Source organism: Rutidosis leptorrhynchoides, chromosome 1, assembly GCF_046630445.1.
Source record: "Rutidosis leptorrhynchoides isolate AG116_Rl617_1_P2 chromosome 1, CSIRO_AGI_Rlap_v1, whole genome shotgun sequence".
Classification (NCBI taxonomy): Eukaryota; Viridiplantae; Streptophyta; class Magnoliopsida; order Asterales; family Asteraceae; genus Rutidosis; species Rutidosis leptorrhynchoides.
In genome coordinates, this window is record NC_092333.1 from 80,897,086 (window position 1) to 80,919,557 (window position 22,472).

Consider the following 22,472-nt stretch of genomic DNA (forward strand, 5'->3'; position numbering starts at 1 on the left):
ACACCACGGCCGTATTGGTAGGCCAGGAACGCCACTTCTCTACCCTTTGCGGCTGCACTGTTGCATTTTTGTCACTTTAAAAAATCATTATCAAGTATCGAATGCTAGTGTAGGATCACAATTGTATTAGTAAATGTTTTTCTAACGTATGAGTATAACCATGGCAGTAGGCAAATTTTAGTAACATCGTATTATTAATTTAATGTTGGTTCAGTTGTAAGACCACCACTTGTTACTCTATTGGTTTATACTAATCATACAAAACAATACACTAAAATAAATTAAAGTTCCGTCAACAAAAATCTTATGATTACTATAAGCCATTAAGAGGTGGGTTTATGCCGTTGCCAACAATGATCTAGTTATTACTAGTAGCAAGCAGGTTGAGACCTTGATGCAGAAATTCAAATAATAATAAAATTTATCTACAAAACAAAGCCTCTTCATTTAGCCAAATAGAATACTCCTTAACATATTACAAACTTGGGCTACAACTGTCAATTGATTCTTCTGTTCATTTTTAGCAACAAATGGTGTACATTGCAGCTGCAAGCCTGGAACCACATTATGTACAGATCCACCATGTTGTCGTGTGTGCAACTTATCTACCTTCTGTTTCTGTGGGTCGTCTTTGCGTTTACTCTGACAGCATTCTTACATTACCAGACTGCATTCTTGACGTGCTCGTTGTCGGAGTGTTGGATGATGAAGCTATGTTTAACTTAAATCAAATCCTGCATCTGCATTTATAGCATACAACAGCTTCCGCTCCATTTGCTCTTTACTGAATCCACCAAAAATTAGTATTAGCAAACAGCTTCAAATCATAAAAGCAAAATGTAAACACGTGTTTGAGGTAGATGATGAATAACTCCAGGGTCTACAAACTTGCAAAATATACTCTAGCAATAGTAAATTAGTAACAAAAATTGTAGACAAAATGTGATTTACATGGCTATATGCATTAAAACTGTATGACATGTTCTCCTTTTAGATAAATTCTTCAATTTGACCCTTTGGTATTAGATACAACCTAATTGAAACATTGATATTTTACTGGCCGCGATTACCACATCCTACTTTATATGTATGATACTAGACATTTAGGTGTTGCTTGTTTTTTCTGATGTTTTTGTCTGAAGATTTGTAGATATGACCTAAAGGTAAGTATGCTGAATAGTGAAGTTTATTTGTTTTTATGTTTGTAAATTATTTAATCATGTCTGCAACACCAAGGCGAGTTTGCAGACAGAATAACACATTATTTTATCTTATGTCTTCAAAAAAAAATAAACACGGTATAAACGTCCACAACACCTTAATTATTCGTCTACGATCTCTAACACCGTCCAACAAAGGACATTTACCACGGTAATTATATAAATAATAACTAGGATGAAGAAGGATGTATGTTATAAACCTTCTATATGGAGGAAGCTTTAGAAGATTCATACAAGTAGCTGATGTTGGTAACCTGTCAAGAACTTCCTCAGAGGCACTACCAGCAGCGCTATAGAGAAACATACATCCATCCATCAATAAACAAATAGAATGATAACAAGGTCAATCACCATAAAGAAACATCCTACCGTTGAATACAAAACAAAGGTTCCAAATTCTTGAATCCCAGCAATGGTCCTCTTGAACATCCAGTCACAAACCTGATAAGATATTTATAAAGAATTGAGGTTCATCTCACAACACACTACAGTAAAAAAATCATTTATAATCAATTAATGCCAAGTGGAGAGAAGTAGGAAAGCTTGAGTGTCAAAAACTAATGATACGGGTAAACGGGTATGATTTTTCCCTGTTCATGCATGTAGAAGGTGGATAATTTTGCACGAATGTACGTGGCCTAACCGGGTTATCCCGTAATCGTTTCCAACCCTTTCTTTGGCCACCTCAAGATGACATGAGACCTCCCGTGTCAAAAACTAAGGACTAGCATGTAATATCTATCTATTTTAACATAATATAATAAATATAGACATAAAAAGGGTGAATTATGTCAAAGTGTAGCATGCTTCACTATTATATCATTGTATACAACATACATTGTTTACCATTGTACGTCAAATCCTTCCCTATTTTGAAGTAATGTTAACTACACTGAATTGCAACAAACTGGTGTAACTAACATAAATAAAAAATAGCTAAAACAGCTGAGAACAAAAATTGTTAAAAGCTTTGAAAAACGGGTTATTTACCCATTTGCCAAAAAGCAAATGGTTTAGGACATTTGCACTTAAAAACACACACACAACGCAAGCGTCTTGCATATCGCTTGCGTCAATGTGCTAGCCGCTTGCGTCTAGCCAGCGAATTAGCCATTGCGAATTAGTGTGCAACTTATAGATACTCAAAACCACAGCAACAAAATATGAAGAACAGGAGCAGATTATGAAGAACAATTAATAGAAAATATAGAACAATGATGAATGATTATAAATGGAAGTTGTATATTTATTCAAAAGATGATTAACTGGAAAATACAATCAGTGAAGGTTCCAACTATGGAGATCTCCCCTGCCTAATCAGAGAAGTAGCAACAAGCTACTTCCTGCCCAGCTCAAAGAGCCGAATACACAAACACACACTTAATTTCTGGATAATTATCTAACTAACCAACACGACTAATATATAAAGATACTGATTATAAAACCCTAGCTGAATTTCTATTGGGCTTGGACTCTTGGGCCCATTGGTTGTTCTCTATCAGCAACATAATAAACAATACTTTTATTCCATAAATTCAAAACAAGCGCACAGATGTTCATTTAATACATCAATTCCCTACGGGGCACATTATAAGAATAGAAATCATAATTGTTATGGTCAAGAAAAAAAAAATAATTTGGTAAGAAGCATTCCGAAAGGTAGTGGATACATGATGATTTCCATTGTAAATAATGATGTAACCAACGTCAAAATCTGATACTCCATATCATTTATGAACCAAAACATCATAATGGCTTCTATATTAAGAATGCCATCAGATTCACTCAACCGTCCACGACTCGTAATGTTACTAAGAATAACTCTATACACATCCTTCGCATAACTTTTAAGATGACAAAACATGATACCTTTAGCTTTCAAAGCAAAGTCTACAAATTGCGATTGAACAACTGTTTACACTACTTCGTTCATGCGGAGGTCAATGTCGTCACGGAAGGCTACACTGCAACTCGTAGAATCATAACCTAAAGAGTAAAATTGTCATCCTCCATGTGTGAAGCCCAACGCCGTATTTATTGTTCTTAAGTCCCAATTATAACGCACTCACGCGGACCATCTAGCTCGAATCTGAATGACGATCATATTCAAAAGTCCGATAGAATTCGCGAATAGAAATATACGGAAAGATCGTTTGATATAAGACACTCAAGAGGTAAATTCAATTCATAAACACAGCGGAAACAGCTCAGTACATATTGAAGAAATTTGATACCAGATTATAAGACAGAATAGTAAAATTTAAGAACAAGAACTTATTGGAAATCCTTTTCCAATTATAGAAAAAACTCTTATTACAATCTTCCTATTACATCCCTATTTATAGTTGATTAACCTTGTCCATTAAGTTAATCAAGTCTAGTCTAGAATAATCTAGGATAATAAAGTCTAGAATGTATTAGAATAGTCAAGTCTAGAATCTATTAGAATAATCAAGGAAGAAGCAAAATTGAAAACTATGACGGCTAGCCCACTTGTTATCCGTTCACACGTTCCACCTCTTTAAATCCATTTGAGATATAATTTCACAAAATAAACCTTTAACTATTACTTTATGTCAAGATTGGTCCAACAATCACCCCCCAATCTTGACCTTGAGTCATCATTTATTTCTTTGAGTCTTCAATCCTTTGAACCCCAAGAATCTCTCTCATTTCAGCAAACTTTAACTTCGGCAATGCTTTTGTAAGAATATCAGCCCTTTGTTGATCTCCACTGATGTATTCAACTTTAATTTTCTAGATTTCAACACACTCTCGTATGAAATGATACCGTGTGTCGATATGCTTACTTCTTCCATGAAATAATGGATTTTTCATCAATGATATTGCTGACTTATTATCAACTTTGATCACAACTTGTTCTTCTTTTCTTCCAGTTATTTCAGCTAAGAGTCCCCTTAACCATATTGCTTGACAAGCTGCTGCAGTAGCAGCCATAAATTCTGCTTCGCAGGATGATAAGGCCACTGTTTATTGTTTTTGCGAATTCCAAGCAATAGGTCCATCATCAAAGTAGAACACTAATCCAGTAGTACTCTTTCCATCATCTGGGTCCACCGAGAAGCTGCTGTCGCTAAATCCAAGTAGGTTATTGCTACCATTCCTTCGATAGTGAATACTCAGGTCTACTGTACCTTTCAAGTACCTGAGAATTTGCTTAACAGCTTGAAGATGAGTAATTTTAGGAGTTTGCATATACCTACTTGCATATCCCACCGAGTATGCAAGATCTGGCCATGTATGAGTTAAATACCGAAGGCATCCAATTGTTTTTCGGTATTCAGTTGCATCAACACATTTGCTGCCATCATCTTTCATCAACTTCAGACCTGGTCCCATTGGATATTTGGTGGAATTGCACTCCCACATTCCTGCTTCCTCTAGGATTCTTTTAGCATATCGTGATTGATGAATTTTTATTCCATCTATGCCTTGTATTACTTCGAGTCCGAGATAATAAGAAAGTAAGCCCAGATCACTCATCTCGAATTTATGTTCCATTTGCCTTTTGAATTGTTTAATTTTCTTCGGGTTATTAACCGTTACAATCAAATCATCAACATAAATTCCTACCAAAAGTGATCCTTCTTGTGTTCTATTTGTGTATACAGCTTGTTCAAGCTTACACCTTTGAAATCCATATTCCTTTAGAACTCCATCTAATTTTGTATTCCAAGCACGTGGGGCTTGCTTCAGGCCATAGAGAGCCTTTAACAGTCTGTACACCTTTTGTTCCTTCCCCTTTATCACAAAACCTTCAGGTTGAGATACGAAGACTTCTTCCTTGAGGTCACCGTGTAGAAATGTTGTTTTAACATCTAGGTGATGAACATCCCACCCTCTTTGGGCTGCCAAAGATAGAATAAGTCTAACAGTCTCAAGTCTAACTACGGGTGCGAATACCTGATCAAAGTCTACACCATGTGTCTGGATGTAGCCTTTGGCAACTAGCCGTGCTTTATGTCGTGTGACATTTCCTTTTGCATCCTTTTTAATTTTGTATACCCATTTTAGTCCAATAGGTCGGTGTCCTTGGGGTAGATCCATTAACTCCCAAGTATTATTCCTTTCAATGGAAGCTATTTCACCTTCCATAACTTGCTTCCATTCTTTATGTCTTGTAGCTTCCTTGAAATTTGTTGGTTCTCCTTCGGTAAGAAGATCATATATATCACTTTGATTTTTCCAACCTCGAGGTGGTGTATCATCATATGTCTCCTCTTCTGCCATAGATGGATCTGACTCATTGACTGTATCTGTCGGGAGACGAGACATCATAGGTCCTCGCTGTTTTACTGTTGTTTCAGTACTGCTAACATCAGAATGGGTTATGCTTTCCTCATTGGTCGATCTTCCTTGACTTGAGGAGTTGCTGCTTTGTGGGCTATATGAGCTACTTGGGCTGCCTGGTTCAGTAGGCCCATTTTCGGAATTTTGATCAGTCTCGACTACTTCACCGGGGTTTATATGTATCACGAATTCTCCTTTGTGATTAGGTTCTTGATTGTATTCTACTCCGGAATGCCAATCCCATTTGCGTGCTTCATCAAATTCCACATCTCGACTGATTACTATTTTCATCTTCTCGGGATAATACATACGATGTGCCTTAGTTCCTGGTTCAGTTCCTAAATAAACCATAGGAATACTTCTGTCATCAAGTTTTTTTACTTGATCTGAAGGTACTTTCACATATCCAACACATCCAAACACCCGTAAATGATCAAGATTTGGTCTTCTTCCTTTTAAAGCCTCATACGGTGTTTTATTTTTCAGAATCTTCGTGGGCAACCTGTTTAGAACATAAACTGAGTGACGTACTGCTTCAGCCCAAAAACTTTGTAGCATATCCATTGCTTTAAGAATACTCCTTGTTGTGCTCATCACTGTTCGATTTCGCCTTTCAACGATACCATTCTGCTGTGGCGTGTAAGGTGCAGTCAACTGTCTTGTGATTCCAGCATAATCACAATACTGATTGAACTCGTTGGATGTAAATTCTCCTCCCCGATCAGTTCTAAGGACCTTTATTTTCCTTCCATATTGATTTTCAGCAATCGCCTTGAATTTCTTGAATTGCTCAAATGCCTCTCCTTTGGTTTTTAACATGAAAGACCACATAAACCTGCTGTGATCATCAACAATCAGCAGAACGTACCTGTTTCCAGCTTGGCTGGCAGGGGATATGGGTCCGCACAGATCTGCATAAACTTGCTCCAGTGGATTTTGGGCTCTAAAAGTTGTCTGAACAGGAAAACTTTGTCGTGAATGTTTCCCTGCTAAACATGCTTCGCACATCTGTGTAGGGTGATCAATAACCGGCACTCCATCAACTAGATTGTTGGTCCCTAGCCGCTTTATTGTATCAAAGTTCACATGACCGAGACGGGCATGCCACAACCATGCTGGATCATCAATCTTGGCATGTAAACAGATTGGTGTCCCAACCTCGAGATTAATTTTATACAACCGATTAGGGGACCTTTGAACCTTCATTAGCAGCGATCCATCTACTTCAAACATATACAAGAAACCATGTTTGATCAAGATTACACAACCCCCTTCTTCAGCTTGCCCAAGACTAAATATGTTAGTTTTTAAGTATGGGATATAAAGTATGTCGGTCAACAAACGTTGTTCACCATTCTTACATGTTAAAAGAATAGATCCTCTTCCTTCTATATCTACACACGAGTTATCTCCAAATCTCACTGTACCACCAATATCCGTATCAAGTTTTGAAAACAGTCCTTTGTTTCCTGTCATGTGGTTTGTTGCTCCAGTATCTAAGTACCACATGTTTTCTCCACCATCATGTGACTCATACTTTGCTGAAAAAACCTTCTTTTCACTTAGATGAATTACTTCCTTCTCGCTTCTTTGATTGGCTACGGATATCAATAGTGCAGGTCTGTCATCATTAGCCATTGGTAGTTCAGTTGATCTAGCTTGAGTCAAATTTGCTTGTTCTCTTTTCTTTCGTGTTGGACAATCCGATGAGAAGTGTCCAAATGCATCACATCGAAAACACTGCAGCTTGGATCGATCTTTAGTTAAGTTTTTAGTTGTTTGTCTACCAGCAAAAAAGTTTTGTCCGCGGCCTGAACCCCTTCCTCGACCACCAAACTGTCCACGACCTCGGCCCCTACCCCGGGTGTCTTGGCCATTCCCTCGACCTCGACCAAATCCGTTTTCCCTTTTCTTTCTTGAGTCTCATCCTTCATAGGACAACAGAAGTTGGTCATGGCTGTTATTTGTAGTCTTTAGACTGGTTCGTTCTTCGTAAGCTTTTAGCCTACCCACAACTTCCTGAAATTTCACCGTTTTGAGATCAACCAGTTGTTCGATAGTGGCTACCATATTTAAGAATTTTTCTGGTATGGCAGTTAATATTTTTCTCACCAACGTGGTTTCCTCAATGACGGTTCCAAGTGCAGCTGATTTTGAGGCAATTCCAGAAAGTTTTGTGGCAAAATCATCAATTTTTTCGTTATCTTTCATCCTTGCTGCTTCAAATTCAGCTTTAAGGGTTTGAAGCCTAGCCTCCATTACTCGTTCAACTCCAAGGTGACGGGTTTTGATTGCATCCCAGATTTCCTTTGCATGGGTGCAACCTGCAACTTGAAGAATCAAGTCTTCAGGTAAAGACTGATACATATAAGCGATTGCAGCATTATCCTTTTTCTGATCGACATCAGTTCCAGGTTCAATTGATTCCCAGATTCCATGTGCCTTAAAAATCACTTTGATCCTAAGCGACCAGATGCGATAATTGGTCGCAGTTAGGATAGGGCACTGGAACGTAAGATGGCGGGTATCCTTGATTGCATCCAAGGTATTGATAATATCCCCCATGAATCTGGTCTTCGATCGACGCTCGTATTTTTCTGTCTTAGAATCTGGTGATTAATCTAGTCCTTTTGATCAACAACACGATCCCTTTTGTAACTTAGCTCTGATACCAATTGAAGAAATTTGGTACCAGATTATAAGACAGAATAGTAAAATTTAAGAACAAGAACTTATTGAAAATCCTTCTCCAATTATAGAAAAAACTCTTATTACAATCTTCCTATTACATCCCTATTTATAGTTGATTAACCTTGTCCATTAAGTTAATCAAGTCTAGTCTAGAATAATCTAGGATAATAAAGTCTAGAATATATTAGAATAGTCAAGTCTAGAATCTATTAGAATAATCAAGGAAGAAGCAAAATTGAAAACTATGACGGCTAGCCCACTTGTTATCCGTTCACACGTTCCACCTCCTCAAATCCATTTGAGATATAATTTCACAAAATAAACCTTTAACTATTACTTTATGTCAAGATTGGTCCAACACATATATCACTTTCTTTCTCTTTTTAGTAATCCCTCTCAAATCCTCCTCCCCCAAAATGTACCAAACTCAACATAGATGGATCAAGTAGTAGGGGGCGTTGAGAACGGAGTTTTTTGTAGTGCTAGCAGGAATGCAAGTGAATGAATCTCATCCCCTAGCGAGTAAAGTGCTTTGTACTCTCGACAATTTAAGGTAGTTTTAGTTGCAGAAAGATCGTCTGATATAAAACATTCGAGAGACAGCTCTTCAAACATATTGTACTCCGGACAATGTAAGGTGGTGTTAATTGTTCTTAGATGACAAAAACCATCTTAAATTCCCCCTGGGTAAAGATTAAACGGTGTATGCGTATCCATTTTCAGATATTTGTCTGTGGAAAGTGAGTTTAAAAAGTTAGAAGGTTTTTAAGATGATATTAAGTGCCATTTATCCATTTTATTTATAATGTTGAAACGTTATCCAACAAAAATCTAAGAAAATCTTATCCACTAATCTAATCTAACAGTACGCAAATCGCTGGCGAGACACAAGAAGTCGCAAATCGTTAATTGTTTACGACTAATCTCAACCTGCGTTGTTTGCGACTTGCGACCCTTGCGACAAACCATGATAGTTCAAAACATATTATATCTTAAGATTAGTCATATCCTAAACGTATAGTCGGATAACATTGGATTCAAAAGCTTCATCATGCTTGACTTTGACTCTACTCTTTGACCTCAATTTCGATCTTAAATTTCACATTGCTTTCAAAGTGGATTCGCTTGCTCGTTCATAAGATGCTCTACATGTTGAACGATTGTGAATGAGAACACATTTTGACCATTTTGTTCTCTTTCTTCTCCCTTAGATGGAATACGTGCACGCGACCTAGTGATCATCCAGGTTGGCTTGTACAAGGGGTGAGGATGAACAATTTGTAGATTATCTGAATACGGCCATTTAGAAGCATGAGGCAAAGGCTCAATATGTTCAGCGTATGATGCTCGATAAGCGCCAGCTGTGAACCAAAGCTCCACATAATGACTAACGGCGTCTATTTGAAATAACGTGCAATCGCCAAAATGTGTCCGCAATGAACTTTGGACTTTTGCACTGCATGGGAGTACATGTTTTATCATATGGGTTCACCAAGCCATTTTTCCTCCTCACGTACCTCTATAAGAGTATTTGTCGATGGATATACTAGCCATATTCCTCATCTTGCTTATTTTATATTCCGCATACCTGTATATAACCAATGATGTAATAGTAGCTCTAGCAATATTGTCAATGATAATAGTTTGCGAACGTGCTTGGAAAGAGAGTTAAGACTCTACATTGTTGCCAGTAAGGTATGCATATTCTCGACTATCTATTAACACCCACATCTCTAAATAACTTATACGTTGGATAAAGGCGTCTCAGAATACGGCTTGATGGTCTTCAATATCTACGGGCAATATGCCTTGACCACCTTCAAGTAGTGTCCTTCAAAATGTTTTCGATTGTTAGCGAAGATTTCAAATTCATAAACAAGTCTCTCGCGCAAAAGGCGTGAAAAGCTTCTGGAAAAACAGTTGAAATACCATTAGCTATTGAGGACGTCGGATATACCGATTCTGAAACAAGTTCACCAATTCCAAAAGATTTAAGATGGTACCGTAGATTTCCCAAAAACCATGTCCAAACATTGGTTATCTCGCCTTCACCAATTCCATACGAAAGCGGTAAAGTGTCGTTATTCCATCCATTGCAACGACAACTAGGTTAGTGCCCAAGTACTCGTCCATTAAATGAGCAACATCGACGATAATTATTAGGAGTAAAGTGTACAAATGTACGAATCTGCATGTTTCCCCGATTTTGTAAAGTTAGCATGTATACTGTATAATAGACGTACAATTGAAGACTAAATTACTTACAGCGGGCCAATGGACATATAAACGTTAAAACCTTATCCTCCTTGTTCGTAAGGATATTTGTCATGCTTCCCAGATTGTGAAGTTTGTGTTATGAAAGTACATGTGTAGAATTCCAAAAGCATCATCCATATAGCGCAGAAGCAACTCAATAGCGTGACACTTCGCTCTCCACGCCTGATTGTACGAGATGCTTACCCTGAACCGACCGTTCATTGTATTTCCTTTCCATCGTACACTCGATTTTCTAACATCGTTGAATTCAACAAACAACAACCAATCCCGCGCTCGCGGGGTAAGTGGGTGATATGTAGACAATCATTCCTCTACTCTAGAATAGAAAAGAAGTCAATTCTTTGCACCCACGCGTAGAGAAAGAATTATCCACTCACACGAAGAGAAAGTCATCCCTCTATTTACTCCAGGATAGAGAGATTGCTTCCGCGGGGACCTCCGGCATGCTTGTCGTTGCCCATTATTTGGGTCTGTATGCATGTGTGTGAATCATTCAACTTTCGAACAACTAAGATATCACTCATATGTATTTTATATGCATTGCATTTCCATTCACACGTGGACAACATACATTTAGTTGTGTACCTTGATTCGTCAGACTTTAATACTTTAAAACACTTCGTTTCTAGTTGGCGCACAAAATCGTATTCGAAGCTCTTACCATCTTTTATCAAATCAGATCTTTTATAAGTGCTTAACAGAACCGGTGTAATTTCAGGCTTTGTTTCTCCAAACGAAGGTGGCATATTCTAGAATGTCATTTCCTTGGTTGTTAGTTTCAACATCCTCATCCTCGTTCCCCTTTTCCTCCTCTGAGTCGTTATGATCAACAAGGGGATACCAGAAAGTTTTTCTCCTTATATACATACCGTTCTCTTCGCCATAGTGGTCTAAATCAAAATCAATCGCGTTTGGCGTTGGTTCCTTTTTTGTTTGTTGATGTGGTTGATGTGTTTCTTATTGTTGATATGTTTGTTGAGTTGATGTGATGAAGGTTGACCAACTTTCCTTGAGATGGGTTTATTACTACTCCTATTAGTACTCGGTTTGTTAATACCGATACCGATTTCACTTTATCAACAATATACATTTCGACAAGGAAGTGACTAATTGCGTAGTCTAAGAAATCTCTAAAATTTTCAATATCATCCGTAATGTCAAAAATTTATGTATGTATCTACATGTATTTCATAGATAAATGAGAATTAAGTGGCATACCTAACTTTTTAAAAACTTATTCTTACAAAAGACTGTCCGATTCATTTCTGCGTAGATAGGAAGTTTTAAAGGGGTTCTAAAACAGTCGATTGGCAAATACATAGGAACGTTGTTATCAAATGCCATGACAATATGAACAACAAATCTAGAGGTACTATACTCGGTATGTTAAAAACTAAAAATGCAATGAACCTATTAAAATTCGCAAATCTCTTGAAAATTGATTTTTAAAAAAAATTAAAGTTCTCTAGACACTATATTTATAAAGTGGAAACGTTATCAGCAAAAAAAGCTACGAAAGTCTTATGTGAAAATCTTGTGTGGATAAGGTCAGACGCAAATCTTATGTCCATTAGATTGTCGGGTGGCCTGACTGCAAATCTTTTGAATATGGTGGGTAGTCGAGATACTCTGGTCTTGAACGAAAATTTATAATCGCGAACAACCAATTCTCGATCACGACCCATACGCAAAACGCTTGCATCTTGAGTGGGTAATTTGGCAAGTTTTTTAATTTTTTGTTGGGCAAAGTGTCATAAACCATTTAGCTTTTTAGTTTTTGGGCAAATTGGTTGATAACCATAAAAAAGTCACATAACCTGTCATCCTTAATTGAAGTAACATATAATAGCCATCTAGATTTTTAATAGAATTGTAAATAAAAGAATATTCATATGTAAATTTTGCGGAACTTACTTCAAAAACTTGTGTTGATTTTCCAGGGAGAAGCTCTTGAGAACTTCCCAAAACATCTCAATGACGTAATGCTCCTGTGGAGATGAACATCATGCATGTAGCTCAGTAGTAATAAAAGGTGAATTCAATAAGTAATGACATATATTTGATTAACTAAGACTAAAAAGATTGGTGCATTGTGTAAAAACCCATCACCGCTTGAACTTCTAAATCATATATCTAACAAATGGTATGTCAATAAATTATTTAAACAAAAATCAGAGTAATTATATCTTTAATTAAAGATCTCTAATTAATGATGAAGGTGTCAATTCAATGTTGTGATTTTTTTTTTTTTAATTTATAGACGTACGATTTGTGAGTAGTTTTAAAAAAAGGTGGGGGAGTGTGTATATGAAAAGAAGCAATCCTATTGGTTCCTCTACTCTTATTGGTCTCATTCCATTTGTTTGATGAAGTTAGTTTTGGGGAGCAGTTTAGGTTCAGTTTTTAAGAGTGAGACTTCTATTTTAGGGGGTGCTCATTGTTAGGGTTGGTTTTGTTTTATGTTCTATCAGTTCGACTGAAAGTTACGAGATTCAGAATATAACTTACACGATGATAGCCACCAGCATAATTGGTGTTTGCCCGGAGGTCGTCCACATCAAAATTATCAACTGATCCTGATATCATAAGCTGTAAAAAAATAGGTAAAAAAAAAAAAGTCATATAACTGAAATGAACGATAAAAATAACGCATTCATGTTGCTAATCAAATACAAAAGATCAAGTGTCAGAACCTGAAGTTCATGCTCATTAAACAAGTCAACCCAATCTTTCGGTATTAGCTTTTGAAATCCTTTTGAGAAATAAAGACTTTGTTGGCGTATCTAAATTCAATTCAATGAAGCATAACATTACAAGCTCATAAAACACAAAGAATATGAAATTTCAAATAAAATAGAGAAAGAACATAAAAACCTGAGTATTAAGTCGGTGATTGGAAACAAGATGAATGAATTGGATAACATTTGAGTTCACGACGCGTACATTTTTTCCGTCTGGAATCAGCTCTTCTGCTTTTTGTTCGCCAAACTCATTATTAACTATTACAAAGTATAGCTCTAAGTCTGCCAAGTCACCTTCATAGTGCTACAGATCATACCAAACTAAGGTTATTAGACAAGCTCACACAATATAATAAACATACGGATCTTTTTAAATATATATTTCCGAAGCATGTATAAGCAACAATTCTGAAGATTATGAATATTCTTTGACTAATTCTAATAAGTGTATACTACATAGATCATCCACGTAGTTTGCAGTTTTTGCACGTACCGTCCTCATTGTACGCAATTTTAAACAATTACATCCTTTTGACACCAAAATGGTCAAAGTGCCCCTATTTATATTGTTTAAAAAAATTTTGTTACATCTAATTATGTAGAAATTACAAGAAACGGAAAACATTACAACATGAACTTCTAGATTTAGAAAATGGGGATATAAAAAAATATAGATCACTTCTGTTAGAAAAAATGACAAATATGAATAAAATTGCATAGCCATAGGGATACTAAGACATTGCATACGGGTCCATTGATATGATATTCCAATAAGAACAATACATAGAAAAACACCAATTCTTGCAAATTATTTTTTTCCTAATAAACATGAGCTCACGAAGTTACAAAGATGCAGATGGAGAGAAAGCGACAAACCTTTAAGAATATAAGGTGTCGATATAATTCTGGATCCAATGAAGGCAGATCATTCAAATGGTTGCTCCTGAAAGGAGATGCACATTAAAAATAAATAGCACCATGTGCATGCAAATAACAGCATAACGTAAGCAGATTAGGAAAAATGTGAGCTAGTATAAATTTCACAGATAATATCAGACTATAATTTGACTTATTTTCTTCCGTCTTTATTCTAATTGCACTCGGCCTACATACTTCTTGTTAATATTGAACAGATATCAAAAAACCAAATTACTATAAATTATGAAGTGTCTTAGAATATTACCATCTACATTTGCTTAGCAGCTGTCTAAGATAAACAATCTATGAGCAATTGTATTATTATTATTATCATACTATACTATGTATACAGATAGAAATACTAAACAGAAACAGGAATGGGTAGCTAACATGAAAAAACAAAAACACCCCGCAAAAATAAAAGATAAGTATACAGAACTTACTTCTGCTTTAGTTTGCTCAAGAAAAAAGTGGCAAATGGTATATCAACAAGAATTCCTTCATACATTGCCTACAAACGCATGACAAAAAGATAGTAATCAATAATCAATACTGAATGAGAAGTTAAAATAGAAAGAACACCATATACGCAGAAGTAACCCTTCCATGGAGATGGCGAATGATGTATGTAAAACATTTTTAACTATTAATTTTCTAAGATATCACAAAATGAGGCATACCTTTCCAAGAATAATTCCAAGAAAATGAAAGAACTGCAAATGTTGTTCGTGTATCATTCCAGATCCAGGATTAGGGTAGAGTAGATGATCAATTGTCTCCTATGAATACCAAAAACATACAGTAAACATACATTATAATTTAAAGGTGATAGAATTTATAAGATAAATGTATCACACGGAAAAAATAGAATAAACGGTTCTTAAGAAAAAGAATCTGAAAAAGAACTAAAATATAATCGATGTAAAGAAACTATGCTTCTATCGCAGGAATATAATTGGTACAACCTTAAATAGTCCATACTGCATATCAAAAGCTGCTCGAGTGATATTCTCCATAAAATCTTTAAAAATCCCACCACCATCGATACCGGCCTCCTCCTCTCCAAATTCATTAACAAAAGTTACCCGAATCTACATGAAAAGGCAAGAAAATAACTGTACACTCATACCATAGTAAGACAAGACCAAAGGCCTTTCCTAGAGATGCAAAATGGAAGATCAAAAGTGGTGTGACGGCACACTTTTTTAATCATTTCTAAGCAGTGGTCTAGGCCAGCTTGAACTCAAAACCTTTCTTGTTCATTTGTATTAAATTTTAGAAGTAATTAGAGAAATGATTAGAAAAGACGAACAATATAATAATAAGGTAAAAAAGATGCAAACGTTAAGAATATACATTTACTTTCAAGCCTTTAAAATCAAGCGAAAATTAATTTGACACATCTGATATCTCAAAGTTATTAGACGATTAGGTTAGGCAAAGTCCGCTTGTGGTCTTTGGGTCCATTAGGGTTTATGTATCCTATAAATATCGTGTTATAATAAGATTATCCTCACGCGGTTTCATTGTTTAACATTGTATTAGAGCGGGCCTAATCCCGAGGCAAACGTTAAGAATATACAAAGCCCGCAAGCGGGCCTAATGGACCCACAGCCCGCAAGCGGACATGGGCCTAACCTAATCGTCAAATAAAATTGACCCATTCAAGCTAAATGGGTCAAAATTGCCACCTTTAGCCTTCACTTTCGCTTTAGAAGAATATGTTTTACAAGAATGTACCACTCCACGAAGATCCTCTTCTGGCAATGTGCTCAGCTGACTGAAAGCATCTTCAAGTATATGGTCTCGTCTTATCTTAAAACTGCTTCGGTTGAAAAGTGCATGAGATCCAGGTCTATCCTTGATCGCAGCAAGCCGTGACTGCAGGGTTTGAAATTAAGTATGAAACTATAAATATACATGCAAGAAGTTGATACGTAGATAGAAATAGGAATTTGTAATAATTAAAATACAACTCACAGTGAATAATTTAACTCGGCTTGTAAATGGCACCAAGAAAGGAGCCTGTTTTAGTATGTCATATGCCCTTGTATTTTCAATCATAGCCTGGCGTACACGAATATTTTCCATTCAGACATATAAAACGTACAGTAATTAATTGGTCCGAATTAATGAAATAATTCTTACTTGAGAAATGAAGTGATCATTGACACCATCAGCATGGAAGTCGGTAGGCTGTGCAAACTGCCTTCTATTATTCCAATGTTGCAACTGTAATAATAGATTTACATAAATCACCAACAAGTTACAATGCCCCTAAAGATTGCCTAGAGACGGAATATTACCATTATAATTATAAATAGGTTAATTCAGGTTATGCTTAATCTCAAAAGAGCCAAATGAGTTGTATGAATACGAAAATTAACTTGCAAGAAAACATATAAAAGGGCCAGAAGTCGCCCAAAGTACACTGTTAATGCATAAAACTTCCCAAATCATCTTGTTCGAAAAATCAAATAACTACTGAAATTGTGTGAAAAAAGAAAAAGAAAGCATGTGCCTATAAAGTCAACTCGACTCATCCCATAACCCAAAATATGCCCATTTGAATCAAACTCATCCCAACCCACCGAATTTGATACCTCTCTGATTTACCACCAAGATCAAACTACAATATGTGATGCATTTTCATACCTGCGAAAGAAGTTCAGATGCCACAACACTAACCCTATGCTGAACAAATTCTACACGGTGCTTCTTTAAGGAAAAAGAATTTGTACTAAATTTCATTGGGCCCACAGGGTTCAACCATAGGATCTGCCACAAAGCCTAGACAAAGAAGCACACATCCACAATTAATTGTAGAACAGAAATCGAGAAGTTAGAAACAACCAGTTCAATTTGTTGTATAAACAGGTTGGCTGAGTGGTACCTGTCTCAAGATTACAATCAATAATCTGATGTCATTTAGTGGCAATGGCTTTTCCTGCTCATAGAACTCTTCATTGTCTATGATCATAAGCATGTGCCTGATATTCAAATACACGTTTTTCAGCATAAAGTTCGAGAATACTCTACACGATTGTAAATCCATAAAAAAGATGATACATACTTGTATACAGGACAGAAAACTGCCAAAGGCAATAACCAACCAAATGCATCCGCGGGCAGGTACGGTGATACTTGAGACAAGGAAGACCATTTTTTGTCCACATGTGATCGTTTTATAAAACTCCAGAGTACAGATACTAACTCCGTTCTGTAAGCTAGAACTGTCATGACATTCTCAAGGGGTATAATGGTAAAAGTCACGTGAAGAAAAGAACAAACTGCACCAACAGCTGCTGCTTCATTGTCTTTATTTTTATCTTTGCTTGAATCAGCAACAGGCAACGAGCCTCCAAGCAGCGCTTCTGTCTACTTGGCAAGCATAAAGTGTTAAAATTTGAGACATTCTTTATTTGAAGTATTTAAAAACAATGACGATAAATATATTTTTATAGTTACTGTATGAACAATATCAATTCTTTAAATAAAGAGATTTAAGACACTGTAAGCAGATGAATAGGCATTCAAAATCTTGACCCAATTGACCCATTCATTTTATAATAAATCTTGCAAGTTCTATCCATTACGGACATATTAGAGGTCCTAATTGAACCATTTCCACAACGCACTGAAACAGAACCATCAGTACAGAATACCAAAATAGCATACCAGTTTTCGGAGAAAAGTAAGATCTATAGCATCTGAAATCTGTTTTTCCAGTTCCTTACTAAGAGGCAATACTGCTGGTGCTTCATCAATAACCATATCATCTTCGCCCGTTACTGCATCAGAAGTACATGTACAGAAATCGAATGCAATGAACATCCAACAGATATAGTGAACTTCACAAAAGCAGAACGTAAAAAATATAATTCAAATATACTTGAAGAACGTACTTTCTTCTATACTTTCCGCATATGACGATTGGATAGGAGGAAGCACCTCCAGCAATAATGTTGCAACACTAGCAAAATCTATAGCCTGAACAAAGAGATAGATAAATAGATGAATGCAAAATCATATCATATTACAGAATAATCAATAATCAATACTCATTAAAAGAACATGTAGCTAAGCAACTTTGCAGCATAACAACTATTATGGCATCTTTACAAACAAAGAGAAAATATAATATAACTGCATCATGAAAGTAAATAGCTAGACTTGCTTACCATGTCATACGGACATGCATCCCGAGACAAAGCATCTCTAACAACTTCAAGTGTATTACCAAGAAGGCATGCGTAACTAGGGAATTCAGATGATATATCAACAGGTAAAACTGTTTCAAAACTTTGAGTGCATGCAGCCATCCTATGGAGATAATGCTGACATGATCCATGGGAAACATAAACCTTGACATAGAACAGTGAATGTGATTAAATTTAATAGGAGTAAACCAAATTATAATGTAACTGGGGATCCTAATTCAGTATAATAATGCAGAGCTCAGATTGCGTGCTCCCAACCAAGTGTCTACTGAAGAAAGTATTTAAGTACGTATTTTAATAGTGATTAATGGTAAAATTATAGTTATAGATATATATTAACCAAAAGTAATAAAGTCAGATTGATAAAACCTAATAGTAATATAAATCTGATTATTACAACTTCAAATAGCACCAATCAGATAATTGGCTCCAAAAAATGTAACAATGACATCAGCCTTTGTCTTGAAGCACCATACTGAAATGAAATTAGAATGTATTAACTTCCAGGGTGAAATTACCTCCTTCAGAGAAGGTAAGATCTTCCACACAGAAGGAATAGTTAAAATTTGGGAGGCAAAACTCCATTGAAGGTCGATATCTGGACACACACAAAGTCCTTGACCCGTATGAGCAATAACTAAGGTAAGAATGTCCATCAGAAGAACATTTCCAGAACCGCCTTCAGATAATGCACTTTCCTACAGAAAAAAAAAAAAAAACCCACCAACATTTAAGGAGAGCTAGCCCAACAACAAAACATGGATGAAATTATTTAAAAGTGACAATGTCAACCCTTTTATATAGTAAGAGGTTAACATGGGTTAACAATTACATCTAAAAAGTCAAATAGATAACTTTGACAACTTGAATAAACATGTAACAGACCATAGGAGTTGGATATCTCAGTGTGACACACTGTATTTAAAAGCTGACTCAACCTCTTAAATCACATTGTTAGAAGAAAAAATATCAACATTTTACTAATCCAGTTAAAGAAAATAATAATCTATGAAGTTCAAAACACCCAGCATGGCTTATTTAGACTCGTGTTACCTCTGGTAGCATTAAATAAGCATTACAAATTGAAAGTATACCTTTCCTGTTATAATAATTTCCCTGAAGATCTTAAATATATTTTGCCGCAGAAGGTAGCTGATTAAGTTACAAGACCACGGAAGCTTATGATGAATCAACAGCTTTGCTGCTTTCAGCAGTCGAATACTTGGTGGTTGATCCCAGTCCAAGGAAGTCGAAAACAATTGATCTTTGCACTGATCTCTGTTAACAACATAATATTACTTCATGGATACAATATATTATAAAAAAAAAATGGTCCATTTAGCCCCTTAAAAACAATGCACACGCAAAATTTTCAGGCAACCAAAATACTATGGACCTAATTACCTGAAAACTAGAGAAAATATGTCTAGAAAAAGAAAATGAAATATACCCAATGTTAAACATGATACATTGTATAAAGTAGTTAAGAAACGAACCTATTAAGATGTATAGACTGGATACAGGCATAAGTAAATTTCTTCACTCTGTAGTTCACCAAAGCATGTGTGCATGAGTCACCAAAAAGGTTCAAAGTACGCTCTGCCACACGATCAGTATTAGGGTCTTTGGTAAATTCTGAAAGCATATCGCATGTCTTTACAAGAGTGGACAAGTCAGAAGCATTTCTTGGACTAAAAAAGAATAACAACTTCTGAAGAAAATCTGAATCTGGTCCAAAGCATTGCCTGAATGTCAAAGAAGACTAAAAAGAGTTAGACAGCAACAAATATAAGTGACTTCAAACAAGAGGTCGCAAAATGGGTGATTGGTAGCAAATCAGAAAGGGTAATTTTGTAACATGTTCAAGCCGGGTAGGGTTGAGTTGAAACAAATTTCGTGAGGAATTTTGAGGTGTTTATAGACAATTATGTGTAAAATATAAATACAACTATTAAACTGGATTTACACCAGACCAAATTCAAATTATATTTTATGCAGTTTAAGTACACTTCAGACTCCTTTTGACCCATACAAATAGATGTGTTAGAACAGCACCTGTCAACTCTTTCACAGTTTTTGCCATAAGTGTCATAAAACTGCTCTCGTACATTACCACGCTCTGTTTTCACCACCCTTCTTCCTCTAAAGAATTTCTGCAGGAAAATAGAAAGTGTCAGTGAGGTTCAAAACAAGCTTATAAGCTACCTCTAGTAGATAGTGATAAAAAGTCTTAGAAAGATTACAACAAAGACACATAAATAATTCAATACACATGCACCTTTTAGATGGATATTAATCTAATTAACACGATTAGATACGTATATCAAATAAAATAAGGCATTAAAGCCTGACACTATAAAAGTAGAATCCATTCGTAGATGAAAACAGATTTCGCAGTCCGAAAACACATAACACTCTCAAGTGTATGCCTGTAATTACCAGGCCATACATATCTATCAAATAATAACCAGAATAGTTACGAATTATAGCTTTCTCATCTACTAATCTGATTGACAACATACTGAAATCCATTTCTCCTACAGACCATCGCACCGTGACAGCACGACAATAAGAACCATTGAGGAAGGAAATTGCAGTTTAGAGGCAATGCATCTCCTTAAATTCTATGTTCATTTACAATAAAATAAAGAATTAAAAATAATGATCATGTATTTATAGAAGTATAATTTATAAAGGATGACAGTTCAAGTGTCAATTGTTAACTATGCACCATGATATGATATATACATATACATAAGTCTACGCATTACATGTAAATCTATATCTATATACATGTGTGTAAATTATGATTGTTTATGAACCTGAATGACAAGTGCCGCAGAGTTTTGCTGACGTAGCCATAATCGTTTGCTCCTTTCTATCTTAGCTTGTTCCAAAAGTTTGTTTCTGTCTCTTTCTTTTGAACTACGGCCACCTAAATCAACTCGTTTCCGATTCGAAGGATCGCCACTGAAGAACATTACTCACACTCAGTAATCAACCCTAAACCTAGCCCTAATTCGCTCGAGATATTAAAACAACTCTTCGATCGCTCGAGTCAACTAAACTGTATTCAGAAGTCAATATGTGCCTTAATGTGAAAAAAAAAGAAGAAACAGATCAAATTTAACAGCAGTATAAAAAGCAGAAACCCTAGAAATCGATGATTAATTGAGATGGAACAATTGTTCGTTAGAAATTGATGATTCAGTTGTTGAAACCCTAGAAGAACCTGGAAAGTGAAAATTTGGAAACAATAGGTAGAAATTGTTCGTGGATTTGAGGTATAAATATGGGAATGAAAAATGAAATTGAGAAAGGGTTTATATATGTATAGGTTTTGTGGGTATGTATATGTATATTTGGGGAAGCTCTATTTTCGTCAGGAGGAAGAAACAAACAGTTTTTCTAGAAGATGTGATGTGGAAAGTCCTATTATTAATTCATTTTGAGTATTTATTTATTTATTTATTTATTTATTTATTTATTTATTTATTATTATTATTATTATTATTGTTATTGTTATTGTTATTATTATTATTATTATTATTATTATTATTATTATTATTATTATTATTATTATATATTATATATTATTATTATTATATTATATATGTATGTATATTATACATTATATATTATTTATTTATTATTAATATTATTATAGTAATTATTATTATTATTATTATCGAAATTATTCTTATTATTAGTTATTAATTATTTTTTATGGCAAGAGGTTGATAACGGCAAACTTGACGGGCTCACAATCGGCTGTCAATTCCATAATGTGAGGTCATACTTAACTCACTCAACGGTTGTGGCTATGGTGGTGGCAGGGTTCGCACTCCTGACCTCTGTTTACTGATTATTAAGTATTATTATTATTATTATTATTTATATTTAATATACCAAAAGAGTTTGTCGTTTTAAGTTTTAAAAATAAGGTCTTGTTGTCGTTTCGTACTATTCCTCAAAGGCATTTCGGTAATTTTCTTTTATATTTTAAATAGTCATGGATGTGACGTTTTATTCAAATACTTGTGCATCACGTGTCTACTATGTGAGTTTGATTTTTGGGGGTTACGTAACACATG

At 35.4% G+C, this 22,472-nt stretch overlaps 1 protein-coding gene across 1 annotated transcript; it reads right to left on the reverse strand.

Annotated features, from left to right (window-relative positions):
• Positions 1 to 295: 295 nt before the first annotated feature.
• LOC139862010 (E3 ubiquitin-protein ligase UPL6) lies at positions 296 to 21,708 on the reverse strand. The gene is made up of 25 exons (XM_071850551.1): positions 21,201 to 21,708; positions 20,434 to 20,531; positions 19,875 to 20,123; positions 19,473 to 19,656; positions 18,897 to 19,076; positions 18,340 to 18,522; positions 18,064 to 18,148; positions 17,837 to 17,949; positions 17,232 to 17,536; positions 17,052 to 17,148; positions 16,814 to 16,948; positions 16,307 to 16,390; positions 16,139 to 16,225; positions 15,899 to 16,039; positions 15,124 to 15,249; positions 14,839 to 14,937; positions 14,602 to 14,669; positions 14,117 to 14,183; positions 13,374 to 13,544; positions 13,193 to 13,282; positions 13,008 to 13,088; positions 12,414 to 12,487; positions 1,590 to 1,661; positions 1,421 to 1,510; positions 296 to 784 (listed from the first exon to the last, which is right to left on the reverse strand). Exons 1-25 carry the CDS (start codon positions 21,357 to 21,359, stop codon positions 718 to 720), a joined length of 3,105 nt encoding a protein of 1,034 aa, XP_071706652.1. The 5' UTR covers positions 21,360 to 21,708; the 3' UTR covers positions 296 to 717.
• Between the last annotated feature and the right edge of the window lie 764 nt (positions 21,709 to 22,472).

What these genes read in the sequence shown, in the direction of transcription:
- LOC139862010 (XM_071850551.1), bottom strand. Translation starts at nt 21,359, where the DNA reads ATGTTCTTCAGTGGCGATCCTTCGAATCGGAAACGAGTTGATTTAGGT. An exon ending in AAATTATTATAACAGGAAAG is followed by an intron (nt 19,077 to 19,472) that starts GTATACTTTCAA and finishes TTTTTTCTGTAG; the next exon opens with GAAAGTGCATTATCTGAAGG. An exon ending in GACACCTTATATTCTTAAAG is followed by an intron (nt 13,545 to 14,116) that starts GTTTGTCGCTTT and finishes TATGATCTGTAG; the next exon opens with CACTATGAAGGTGACTTGGC.